Here is a 13,189-nt window from a genome sequence, read left to right on the forward strand (position 1 = left end):
TTAAAATCAAGCCAGGGGGCTTGTGTATTATTGCATTATATGCAGGAATTCTGGAAATTTGGGTATTGATTCTGAGTTGAGAATTTGCCTATATGTTTGAATACTTGACATTCCTTGCAAAGATTTTTGGTAAGATTTTAGAGGTTTTTGTCTCAGGTTTCAGGGAATGCAGGAAAGGCTTGAGGGTTTCTTAAGGGGCTCCAGAATATGCTGATTTTCTCAAGTTCCCAGTTTGGCCCCATTTCAAAGCCTCACATTTGCTTATTCTTTTAAAGATCAAGAGCATGGCTCAGTATGTTGATAACATGAACAAACAGGATATGCCCCGCCGAAGTAGATTTTCCAGTCGCTTCAAGGATGACATCACCACTATAGTGAATGTGGTCACCTCAGAGATTGCAGCACTTTTAGTCAAACCTCAGAAGGTAATTTTCTCTCATTAATCAGCTTCATTGGATGACTACTGGCTCTAGTATTATAAAAGGCAGAGCAATCGAAAAACTTCCCTTTCTCTGCTTTCTCTACTCCATCGATAAGACAGAAAGACATTCTGAAATTTGGTAGAAATGGTTTGAACACCAATAAATTGCATTCCAAGGTATTTGTTTTGAAGGAAGTGAATAACTTTTGAATATGTTCCCCACAACTGTTACACTCTGATTTATGTTCTCTTTCATATTGCTACGTGAGCAGACCAACAAAGGTATTTTAAAATATATTCATTTTCTTACATTTACATCCTGCTTTTCTTGTGTCATGAAACCCAAGGTGGTATCTCAGGTGCTGGTCAGACCTTCTTGGCTGTAACAAGATGGTAGCCTCGTGTGTCTTCAGAACATACCATGGGACCTAATCATTAAACGTAAATGGAATTTCTGTGTGCTGTGGCTTCCGTCAGTGTCCCATTGCACCAGAAGTGGTTTAGTCCTGCTGGCCAAGTGACCCAGAAAGCTGTCTGTGGACAAACGCCAACTCTCTTGGCCTGAAGCGAAAGGAGTGCCAAACCCCATGGTCGCCTTTGACCGGATTTAACTGTCCCAGGGTCCTTTACCTTTACCTTTTTCACTATGGGACCTAATTATTATATAAGGCAGTCAGGTTAAGAACTTTCTATTCTTGCAGGCTTCAAAAATGTAACAGCAACAAATTTGATATGGTCTTATACAGATTTTCTGCCCTAAAGTGGCAAAGTTCCAGGGCTTCAAAATAATTTTGTATTTTAGGATGATTTTGAAATTTGAATTTTATAAGACACCAGGATTAATTTTATTGAAGGGTGGATAATAAATTATATAAAGATTACAAAACCCATGGATTTTACACCATTGAGATTTATTACTTCAGAGCTGGCCCAATGCATTTTACTACCTCAGGTTGAACAGAAAATGACATTTTCCTCACCACACACACCTTCGCAGGTCAAGGTTCATTGTACTGAAGGCTGGCCAAGTTATTTTGACATGAGGCAGACAATTGGACAAGTGCTTCTCTGGCAGTAAAAGAAAAATAGTAATATATTAAACAAGGAACAAATACTGCCCTTTTGTGACTCTCAAACATCCTCATGCTGCTTAATGCTAAGGCTGGCCAATGTCTTTTATTAAAATCAGTCAAGCTTTAGATTGCCAAACAGGTTTTTGCACTTTGTGTTACATGTTAAAAGTATTATCATGATTAATTCAATGCAGAATGAGCCTTAAATGACAAGTTGCCATTTTCATTTACAAACGCTAATGTTGTTAAGTTTCTTGCAAGCCTGTCAAAGTTGTGGTTTCTGGGCTATTAGCTGCATGGCAGTCATGTTATGTGGCTTTCCAGGTGCTTGACAAACTTGCATGGCTGGTCAAGAAGGCACTCACATAAACAATGACCAGAAAAGTCCACTCTGATTATTTTATAGGTTTCCCCTTTCAAAATATGTGTAAAAAGAAAGCTAATTTTAAGTGTAGTAACATATATTAATTATTATTTTAAAGGAAAGTGAACAAGCAGAAAAGATCAACATTAGCCTAGCATTTTTCCTGTATGATCTTCTATCTCTCATGGATCGTGGATTTGTGTTTAACCTCATCAAACACTACTGCAATCAGGTAGGCCTTACTGAAACCTCCACCAGAACATGGAGCACCATCCAAGGAAGCCCCACAATGTTCAGTGGGAATAGTGTGCCCTCCCTAGTGTGCATAGATGGCAGCCTTAGTTTCAGTTCATTTCTTCATATAATTAACTTCTGTTTTAATTATATGGCTGGGACAGTTCCAGTTAATAAGCCCTATTAGCTTATTAGAGCTGGATAATCAGTTCCTTGAAAGTCATCCTGCACATGCAATGCTAATTCATTTGGCAGAAGGCTTCTTGTTAGTCAAAAAGCCATATTGGAAGAGAGGTGGGGTGTCTGAACAAGTGATCATCCAGGGGGCTTCTGGACTATTATACAGGCCCATGAGGACTGTGTTATGAGGGCATGGTCTTCCTGAATGTCTGAGTCAACGTTTAGTCCAGTGGGGTGGTGTCAAGCAGAGAGCAGTTTCTGTCAGAATCTGTTAGGGGATGAGTCTTTCCCCCACTCTGACACTGATAGAGCTTGGTTCTTAGACCTTTGTCATTGAGCCACATACCGTATACACAGATGGTAGTCTTATACAAAGACTTTTGGCTTGGGCGATTTGTCTGCTTGGACAAAAAAGGCTTACCGGTAAAAACTTGGAGAGTGATCAGCCAAAAAAAGCTCAAGAACTTGCTGCCGCTGCCACTGATCGTCCCCAGGACATGGCTATCTCAAGCTGAGCTCCTCTGGTGGCAAGGCCCTGCAAGCTGAAGACGGCTCTCGCCCAGTAGCTGTCACTGTTTGTTCTGCTGCTGCAGCAGTAACAGCAGCGAAGCGCTCAGCTCCACCATTCAAGCATCAGGCGGCAGCAGGTGGAGGAGTAAAAAACAAGTCACAGCAAAATCCACCACCAACCCAAGCACTGCTGTTGCTGCCGCTCTCATCCGCCAGCCAGCCAGATCTGAATGTGAGCGAGCACGATCCCTCTGCTGAGTCCCAGCCCCCTCCCCTCAGGACACACACAAAAATGCCCCCAACCCTTCACTGCCTTTCCTTCAGGTAACCCTCCCTGGAGTTGCGTGGTGGTGTTGCTGCCCTCGCCCAACCTCCCCGCCTTGGAGAGCCCTGCCTCTCCTCTCACACACAATGTGCTTACTCTGGACTAGTTCAGGGACCATAGGCCCCCCTGGGCAAGGCGGCAGTGAGAGACTCCTCTCACCCTCGCTGGGCTAGGGACTTTTGGGGGAGGGGGGAGCAGGCTGGAGCGGGCCTCCTGCCTGTCCTCTGCAGGCTTTCTCTTCCACATGCCTCCTTGCCCCCTTTCAATGCTACAGATTTCCATCTGCTTGTAAGCTACAATGTCATTCATGGTTTTGGCAACCCTAATTTAAAATATTGATTTCTTAATTTGGGGTTCAAAAAATAGGGGTCATCTTATGCATGGGGTGTCTTATGCATGGAAAAATATGGTATTTTGTTTTTATACTTTTGCGCAAAGAAAGCTAAAGCTCTCTCATCAACTTCCTGTATCCAAAATAAAGTGGATGAAAAACACTTCAAAGCTTGCTGATGTAATACAGTTGTGTGAAGGGCCTCTGTATGTGTTTACTTTGCTGTTGGTAACAATTGCAAGTGTTATTTTTAATTTTACAAGCAAGGAACCTACTTTCCAGACAAATTTTCTAAAGCATTGCATTAGTGGAAAGTCGGTCAAGTGATAAAACTTTATCGCTAGCAAAGAACATCAAACCATTAGATTCTAATGGATGGAAACTTGCAAGATGCAAGTATTAAAAGGAGCATTTTACAGTATTTGATGCTCCTTCATTATTTTTATTAAACAATAAGTGATGCTAAAGTGAGGCAGGATATTTCTTTCTGTTTATACAATTATTCACTCTAGTCATGTTTTCCTTTGTAATTTCTTTTCAGTTGTCAAATAAACTTAATACTCTTCCAACACTGATTTCCATGAGGCTGGAGTTTCTCCAAATTCTCTGCAGTCATGAACATTACCTCAATTTGAATCTCTTCTTTATGACTTCAGGATCTGCTCCAACATCTCCCTCTCCTTCTCTGTCATCTCAGGTAGTTCCCCACTCCTACAGTTTGCTATGTGCGATGAAAGTATGAGTAAACATCTACTGGGTAGTGTTATGAATTTGGGGTGTTAAGCTGTGTGCTAGAGTCTTCTAATCCCTGGATCCAGCAAGTGTTAGAATTTAACCAAGGGTTCTAATGACTGGAATAGCCAGGCTAATCTCTGGTAAGGTTATAGCCTGGGTGATAGCCTGGGATCCCTTAAGGGGGGTTTGGTGCAAAATGGCAAATGAGCTCAAGTTGTATATACAGTCATACCTCGGGTATGCATTTTTCATACCTTCAGGTTGCATTTTTTTGGGTTCCGAACATGGCAAACCCGGAAGTAAACACTTCCAGGTTTTGCCCTGCGAGCATGCGCAGATGCATTCTGTGTGTTTTGCACATGCACAGAAGCATTCTGCGCAGTTTGCGCACGCGCAGAAGTGCAATATCGCCGCTCGGGTCACAGACTTTTCGGAGTGCTAACGACACCCCGGAATGGATTGGGTCCGTAACACGAGGTACCACTGTATGTGTAAATAAACCATACTGTATATCATAAAGACACCACAGTTGGCACTTTGCCTCATTCCCAAAGGAAACACGAACCTTGGGTGAGTGCCTGGAAGCCCTGTAATCTCACACCGCTTGGTGATTGGGGTGGCAGGCAATACTATAATGTTCAGCTTGTCATGTTGTTTTTATTGGTTTTATTTTATTTTATTATTTCTGAGCAGAAATGGCTCAATTGGTGAGGTGAAGCCACAGCTCTACATTCCTGTTCATGTAGTCACTGCCACATACCAGGACAGGGAGAGATGGTGTAAGATTTGGGGCTGCTCAGGTGTTCTGGCAGGAGCACCAGATTGGCTCCATTGTTGTTCCCTCACAGCCAGGTCCATAGGAAGGGGGTGCCCCAGGTGTCATCCTTGGCATGTGTGTGACAAAATGGCACACTGCGGGGGGCAGCGGCCTGGCCTGCAGCGGGCCTGAGTCACACATCTCTCCTGGGTGACGCAGTGGCTCGGGCCCGGTGCTGCCAGAAACGGCAGCGTGGGGCTTGCGTCCGCCAGGCAGACTGTGGGCAGGTTGCCACGCCGCCCTGCCCCCACCGCTCCAGGTACCGGAGCAGCTAGTTACGGCTCTCCAACACTCATCCCTCCCCCAGAAGGATCAATGACTCTGCATACAGGAGGTCAGGTGTGGTGCCAGCCTCCCCCACTGGCCACTACTGATTTGTGCAGAGAATAAAAAAGGTTTCACAGCTTTGCCTTGTCTGAAATGCAAGTTCTGTAGCTTTTCAAGCAGGAGAGCACTTACCAGTTCCAGAACTGCCAGGTCATTCCATGTCATGCCACCCACCGTCTCAGATTTTGATGAAACTTGGTGTACACCCTTCCCTTATGGTTGAAAGAAACCCCCTTAATTTTTTCCCCTCTTTCTCAAACTGTTTCAATTTTATAGCACTTCAAAGTTTCATGAAATCTGCGTTTCTGTCCCTCTTGAGATCCTCGGCCTTGTGTACATTTAATTTTTTTCTCCATAACCAATGATTTGAAATTTTACACAAAGCTCAATAACATGATGAGGATTTCAGGAAAAAATACACCAGCACTCAAAACATTTTATGAATGCCTTGCCTTAAAAAAATTATCAATGTAGTTTTTTGGGTGGAAAAACTAGGTTTAGAAAACCTAAATTTTCAGCATGTGCGCATGATGAAATCAAAAGGTTTTGATGGTGAAAATTATTGCAAAGACATGCTATTTCTCGACAAAGAATGAAATTTATGGGTTTTTATGTATTGTAACAAAATTTTACGTTTTTGGGACATTGTGGAGGAATGGCTACTGGGTACAACGTTTGTACAATCCATAGCTGTGACAGAAGAAAATTAATGAAACAAAGTTGTTCATCTTAAAATTTAAAATAATATTGGATATTATAGGTTTGTTTCTTTCTGAAAGTGCAGAATTGTTTTTGGTTTTGGGGTATTTAAAATTATGAAAATTGAAGACTGGAGTAAATTTACAGAATATTTAAAGGATCATTGTAATCAATTAACAATGCTAGCAGTATTGTAAAAAGTACCTTTTTACTTTTGTTTAAAGATTGAGCTAAATTTAAAAAGAAAATGTAGATTCAAAAAATGTATAAATGCAAGGATATATGAGGAATTTTGAAAGCCATGGGCGGGATGGAGGGAAGTCGCTAAGCTGAAATGAGCAAAAAAATTAATTGTTGTTTAGTCATGTCCGACTCTTCATGACCCCCTGGACCAGAGCATGCCAGGCACGCCTATCTTTCACTGCCTCCCTCAGTTTGGTCAGACTCATGTTGATAGCTTTGAGAACACTGTCCAGCCATCTCATCCTCTGTCGTCCCCTTCTCCTTGTGCCCTCAATCTTTCCCAACATCAGGGTCTTTTCCAGGGTGTCTTCTCTTCTCATGAGGTGGCCACAAAATTAATAGAATGAATAATTTTATTGTATTTGAATATATAAAATGGAAATGCAATAAAATATTTTTTTTTAAATTATGAAAATTGGCAATATCATGAAATAAAAAAAGGTCAGAAACTTTAAATGCTGAGAATTAGCCCAAGGTAATAAGACCTAGCAAAAGAAAGATTAAAAGAATTTAAAATTGTGCATTATATTCAATTATGCAACATTACATGATCCCCAATTTGTTTTTCAGAATATTATTGCATACAAAGACATGTCTATCTGAGGGAGGTTGGAGAATTAAGTTGGCATGCCATCTTGAAATAATAGGTGCATGGAGACTTTTTAACGTTTATGTTAAATATTGTTGTTCAGTCGTTCAGTCGTGTCTGACTCTTCATGACCTCATGGACCAGAGCACGCCAGGCACCCCCATCTTTCCCAACATTACAATGAGGCAGTTTTATGACTGCAAATACATTAATAACAATGAGGACAACAATTAAACTAAAGTAAAAAATTACCATAACAGAACATGCGCTGGATTATGGAGAAAGCTAGAGAGTTCCAGAAAAACATCTACTTCTGCTTCATTGACTACGCAAAAGCATTTGACTATGTTGACCACAGCAAACTATGGCAAGTTCTTAAAGTAATGGGAGTGCCGGATCACCTCATTTGTCTCCTGAGAAATCTCTATGTGGGACAAGAAGCAACAGTTAGAACTGGATATGGAACAACTGATTGGTTCAAAATTGGGAAAGGAGTACGACAAGGCTGTATATTGTCTCCCTGCTTATTTAACTTATATGTAGAATTCATCATGCGAAAGGCTGGACTGGATGAATCCCAAGCCGAAATTTAGATTGCCGGAAGAAATATCTACAACCTCTGATATGCCGATGACACAACCTTGATGGCAGAAAGTGAGGAGGAATTAAAGAACCTTTTAATGAGGGTGCAAGAGGAGAGCGCAAAATATGGTCTGAAGGTCAACATAAAAAAACCTAAGATCATGGCCACTGGTCCCATCACCTCCTGGCAAATAGAAGGGGAAGAAATGGAGGCAGTGAGAGATTTTACTTTCTTGGGCTCCATGATCACTGCAGATGGTGACAGCAGTCACGAAATTAGAAGACGCCTGCTTCTTGGGAGGAAAGCAATGACAAACCTAGACAGCATCTTAAAAAGCAGAGACATCACCTTGCCGACAAAGGTCCGTATAGTTAAAGCTATGGTTTTCCCAGTAGTAATGTACAGAAGTGAGAGCTGGACCATAAAGAAGGCTGATCGCTGAAGAATGGATGCTTTTGAATTATGGTGCTGGAGGAGACTCTTGAGAGTTCCATGGACTGCAAAAAGATCAAACTTACCCATCCTTAAAGAAATCAGCCCTGAGTGCTCACTGGAAGGACAGATCCTGAAGTTGAGGCTCCAGTACTTTGGCCACCTCATGAGAAGAGAAGACTCCCTAGAAAAGACCCTGATGTTGGGAAAGATGGAGGGCACAAGGAGAAGGGGACGACAGAGGACGAGATGGTTGGACAGTGTTCTCAAAGCTACCAACATGAGTTTGGCCAAACTGCGGGAGGCAGTGGAGGATAGGGGTGCCTGGCGTGCTATGGTCCATGGGGTCACGAAGAGTCGGACACGACTGAACGACTGAACAACAACAAAGCCGTGTTGGTCTGCCGCCGTCGAAACAAAATAAAAATAAAAAACTTCCTTCCAGTAGCACCACTGGGGCCAACTAAGTTTGTTCTTGGTATGAGCTTTTGTGTGAATGCTCACTTCTTCAGATACCAGACACCAACTAAGTCTGTTCATACCAAAACAAACTTAGTTGGTCTCTAAGGTGCTACTGGAATGAATATTTTTTTGTATTCATTTGGTAGGGCAGTTCTCCATTTGCCCTAGTAGACCTTCCAACACTGCTAATAGCTGAATCAAACAGTCTTGACTCCCTTGTTGCCCTGTAAGGATATGAGCCACTACAGATCAGGAACTACACACCTAAGACCTATTTCATATTTTGCACAGTAGCCGATTTCCATGGGTGATTCTCATGGTAATGTAAATGCATGCATTGACCTCCTGAATGTCTCCAAGTGGCTGTAGTGGCTAATGGGGCATGAAAATAATAATAATAAGGCAAATTCCATACATATAAATTATTATGTAAACTTTAAAGTCTACAGTTGGACATGTCCTGTAAAACATCCGAAAAACATGACAATTTTTTGCATTCTTGGGGTTTTTCATCAGAATACAGAGATAGAAGGGAAAGACCTGAGTTCATGAGTGCCCCATTGTGGTAAAACAAAATGAAATGAGTTGAGAGCAGTGATGTGGACCTTTGTTGAGCTGGACAGTTTTATGTTGATGCTATTTTTTTGAAAAGATTTAAAGAGTTTATAAGGAGCAATATTTTCAACAAATGTTTTAAGTACTTAAAGAATGTTCAATTGTGTGATAGTGGTGAGGGCAGCTCTCTGTTACTACATGCATTTGAATTGAATGCAATCACCGATTTTCTTTTTCTTTTGCAGAATTCAAGTTCCTGCTCAAGTTTCCAAGATCACAAATTTGCCAACATGTTTGACCTGACAGCAGAATATCGGCAGCAACATTTCCTAACAGGGTTACTCTTCACTGAACTGGCAGCTGCCCTGGACACAGAAGCAGAAGGGTAGGTTTTGTTTCTTCTTCTTTTTCCGGAGAACATGCTATGTGAGCAGATTATAGGAATTGACAGTGCCAGATTCCTTGTGCTGAGTCCTTCTTTCTTACTGTGTCAGGGCTGGGTTGAAGTTCCCTAGCTCCCTAGCAGTCGAAGGGCAGAACTACATGTGACCCTGAGTGCAGCCCCACTCCACCTGCAAACTGCCAGTGAGGGGGTGAGATCCAAATCAGTACCCTAGTGTAAGGGGTGGAGAGTTTAACCATTTGCCCCTCTGAATGCACTCTGAATCTGGATTGTGTCCTCTCTCCAAAGGGGACTGCAATTTACATTGCAAAAAAAGAAGCCCATTCATTTAACATGGTTGCAGTTAATATCATATGTTATTTTCATATTTAGTTATCCCTTGAAGCCTGCTTAATCCATACTGTCAACATATGCACCAGTCACAAATGTTGTTCTCTTGTTTGTGCTGACAGAATAAGCAAAGTGCAAAGGAAAGCTGTCAGTGCCGTCCACAGCCTGCTGAGTGCCCACGATTTGGACAAATCCTGCTTGAAACCAGAAGTGAAAGTGAAAGTTGCTGCCCTTTATCTGCCCCTGGTTGGAATAATTTTGGATGCACTTCCACAGTTACATGACTTTACAGGCAAGATAAGTTTGTTGTTGCTGCTGTTGTTAAAGTACCTAACATTTTCAAAGTGTTGCACAAAGATTTTAAAAATACAGTCCCTGTCTACAGGCTTACAAGCTAACAGACTAGGAAGGGATTGTTGTTTTGGTCAAACTTCAGAGATAATGTATTTTGTCACCCCATAACATCATGGGGGGTGGGAGGAGCACAAAATGTTGGGAAAGAGTAAAACCGGGTGACAGTTTGGGGGAAAGAAAAAGTTATTAGAGAAGATGCTGAAAGAGTTGGAACAGAAGAGAGAGACAGAGAAGATAGACAAGACAAAAGAAAAGGAGAGATAGACAAAGCAATAAGAACAAAAACAGAAACTGCTGTTTGACTAGCAATAATTAACGAACACTGTGGCATTGGCTCAGTTGGGTCCTGGTCATTTATGAGTTTTATTGTTTTTGTTTATTTGTTGCTTTTCGTGTTAACTGATTGGTTATATGAACTGCTTTTAATTTATAAGACAAATATTCCTATTCACTAGACTTCAGAGAGATTCCCACACCTATAGTCCAGAAATGTATATATTGCACATGCCTCCAACTACAGAGAGCTTTGTAGTAATGGCAGCTTCTTTTTTGTATTCTTGGTGTAGACACACAAGTGGAAAAACCTGTGCCTGCTGAGTGCATTCCTGAAACAGTGTTAGTCTATAGAGACTTCTTGGTGGCAAGGTCCAACCTAGTTCCAGTGCATGTGCAAATGCTTGGTTCCACTTGCTTAGTTCTTCTTCCACAGCTGCAGTTGTGACATCATGAAGAACATTCCCTTGGTCTGCAGACCAAGTGAGCAAGACACTGAGTCTTTGTTTCTATAGCTCTCCCTCTCTTTCCTTTACATTTCCCTCTCCATTGGTTTTGTGATTTTGTTTTCTTCCCTTCTTTGTTCCCCCCTCCCCGCACCTTGTGGCATAGCAGCCTACATTTAAGAAATGCAAAAGTTGAGATGGGAAATTGGCCATCACTGACAGTCACAAGTCTTTTGAGTAGAGGATTTTGATGGCTTCTTGTGAGCATTGCCAAAAAATCACTAAGCAGGCTTGCCAGAACCATTTACTCTTTCTCTCAATTGTGCTTTGGTTATTACCACCTTATTTGGTTCTGGCCAAAGGCTGTGTACCCATTAGCATTGAATCTGGCTCCAGTGCACTCTCACCACTGGCTTTTGAATCTGTGTGCACACAACATTACCCATTATGAAGCACTATCTTGTACAGTGGTATCTTGGTTCTCAAACTTAATCCATTCTGGAGGTCCGTTCCAAAACCAAAGCGTTCCAAATCCAAGGCACGCTTTCCCATAGAAAGTAATGCAAAATGGATTAATCCATTCCAGAATTTTAAAAACAACCCCTAAAACAGCAATTTAACATGTATTTTACTATCTAACGAGACCGTTGATCCATAAAATGAAAGCAATAAACAATGTACTGCAGCCACACAATCAATCAGTAGCTGAACTGGGTTCCACACAGTCACAAAACAAAAAAAGAGTCACAAAAACACAAAATAAGTAGCAAAAACACTCCAAACGGAAATGTGGCACTCATGAAGTGTGGCACTCATAACGGAAGCATGGCACTCAAATCAGAAGTGTGGCACTCAAATAGGAAGTGTAACACTCAAAATGGAGCATGTTCAGCTTCCGAAAAAAGTTCGCAAACCGGAACACTTTATCAATGACTTGGATGATGGGCTTGAGAGCATCCTGATCAAGTTTGCAGATGACACCAAATTGGGAGGGGTGGCTAATACCCCAGAGGACAGGATCACACTTCAAAATGACCTTAACAGATTAGAGAACTGGGCCAAAGCAAACAAGATGAATTTTAACAGGGAGAAATGTAAAGTACCACACTTGGGCAAAAAAAATGAAAGGCACAAATACAGGATGGGTAACACCTGGCTTGAGAGCAGTACATGTGAAAAGGATCTTGGAGTCTTGGTAGACCATAAACTTGACACGAGTCAACAGTGTGATGCAGCAGCTAAAAAAGCCAATGCAATTCTGGGCTGCATCAATAGGAGTATAGCATCTAGATCAAGGGAAGTAATAGTACCACTATATTCCGCTCTGGTCAGACCTCACCTTGAATACTGTGTCCAGTTCTGGGCACCACAGTTCAAGAAGGATACTGACAAGCTGGAACGTGTCCAGAGGAGGAAAATTTAACTCAAGGAAAATTTAATGAAAATGATCTATAGGTGGTATTTGACACCGACCAAACTTGCTGAAATGTATAGGACCCAAGATAAGGTTTGCTGGAAATGTAAGGAAAAGGAAGGGAATTTCTGTACTAAGATCAAAGCCTTCTGGAATATGTTATATAATGAATTGAAAAAGGTATTTAAAAATACTTTTAGTAAAAAAGTATAATAGGAGATGAAATTCCCAAAAGGGATTTAAATATATTTATGTATGCTACCACTGTGGCAAAGACACTTCTAGCCCAGAAATGGAAGCAGCAGGAAGTTCCAACGTTGGAAAAGTGGCAGACCAAGATGATTGAATATGCAGAATTGGCGAAGCTGACAGGGAAAATCCAAAACCAGTGTGACAAACTATTTGAAAAGGACCGGAGTAAATTTTTACAATATATGAAGGAACATTGTAAACATTTGAAAATGTTTGCAGGATGGATTTAAAATATTTTGTAATGTTAATATTAGATACCTGTTTGGAAATATTTGAGTTGATTTATAAGCATAGAAAGAAGCTAAATAGGGTAATATGACCATTAGGTCCAGTCGTGTCCGATTCTGGGGTTGTGGCGCTCATCTCGCTTTACTGGCCGAGGGAGCCAGCGTACAGCTTCCGGGTCATGTGGCCAGCATGACTAAGTCGCTTCTGGCAAACCAGAGCAGCGCACGAAAACGCTGTTTACCTTCCTACTGGAGCGGTACCTATTTATCTACTTGCACTTTTGACGTGCTTTCGAACTGCTAGGTGGGCAGGAGCTGGGACCGAGCAACGGGAGCTCACCCCATCACGGGGATTTGAACCACCGACCTTCTGATCAGCAAGCCCTAGGCTCTGTGGCTTAACCCACAGAGTTATAGAGAAATGCTAAGATGAAGGTTAGTATTTATGGAAGCCGGGGAATGGGAGGGGGGAGTCAATGCTCTGATTGAGCAAAGATTTATGTAATGATAAAATTTTATTTTGATTGTATTAAAAAAAAGAAAATTTAAAAAATATTATAAAAATAAAATAAAATGAGAGTTGGCAAATGTGTCCTCTTTTTTCCTTCTC

General features: G+C 41.5%; 1 protein-coding gene across 1 annotated transcript in view; it reads left to right on the plus strand.

Moving 5' to 3' along the window:
- Positions 1 to 13,189, plus strand: part of DOCK8 (dedicator of cytokinesis 8) — a 172,266-nt gene that overhangs the window by 109,222 nt on the left and 49,855 nt on the right. Inside the window, exons 25-29 of the mRNA XM_033163798.1 lie at positions 276 to 425; positions 1,977 to 2,090; positions 3,980 to 4,135; positions 9,126 to 9,265; positions 9,736 to 9,905. Coding sequence (XP_033019689.1) covers positions 276 to 425; positions 1,977 to 2,090; positions 3,980 to 4,135; positions 9,126 to 9,265; positions 9,736 to 9,905 — 730 coding nt within the window. The remainder of the gene's footprint in view (positions 1 to 275; positions 426 to 1,976; positions 2,091 to 3,979; positions 4,136 to 9,125; positions 9,266 to 9,735; positions 9,906 to 13,189) is intronic.

The sequence above is a fragment of the Lacerta agilis genome, chromosome 11 (assembly GCF_009819535.1).
Source record: "Lacerta agilis isolate rLacAgi1 chromosome 11, rLacAgi1.pri, whole genome shotgun sequence".
Classification (NCBI taxonomy): Eukaryota; Metazoa; Chordata; class Lepidosauria; order Squamata; family Lacertidae; genus Lacerta; species Lacerta agilis.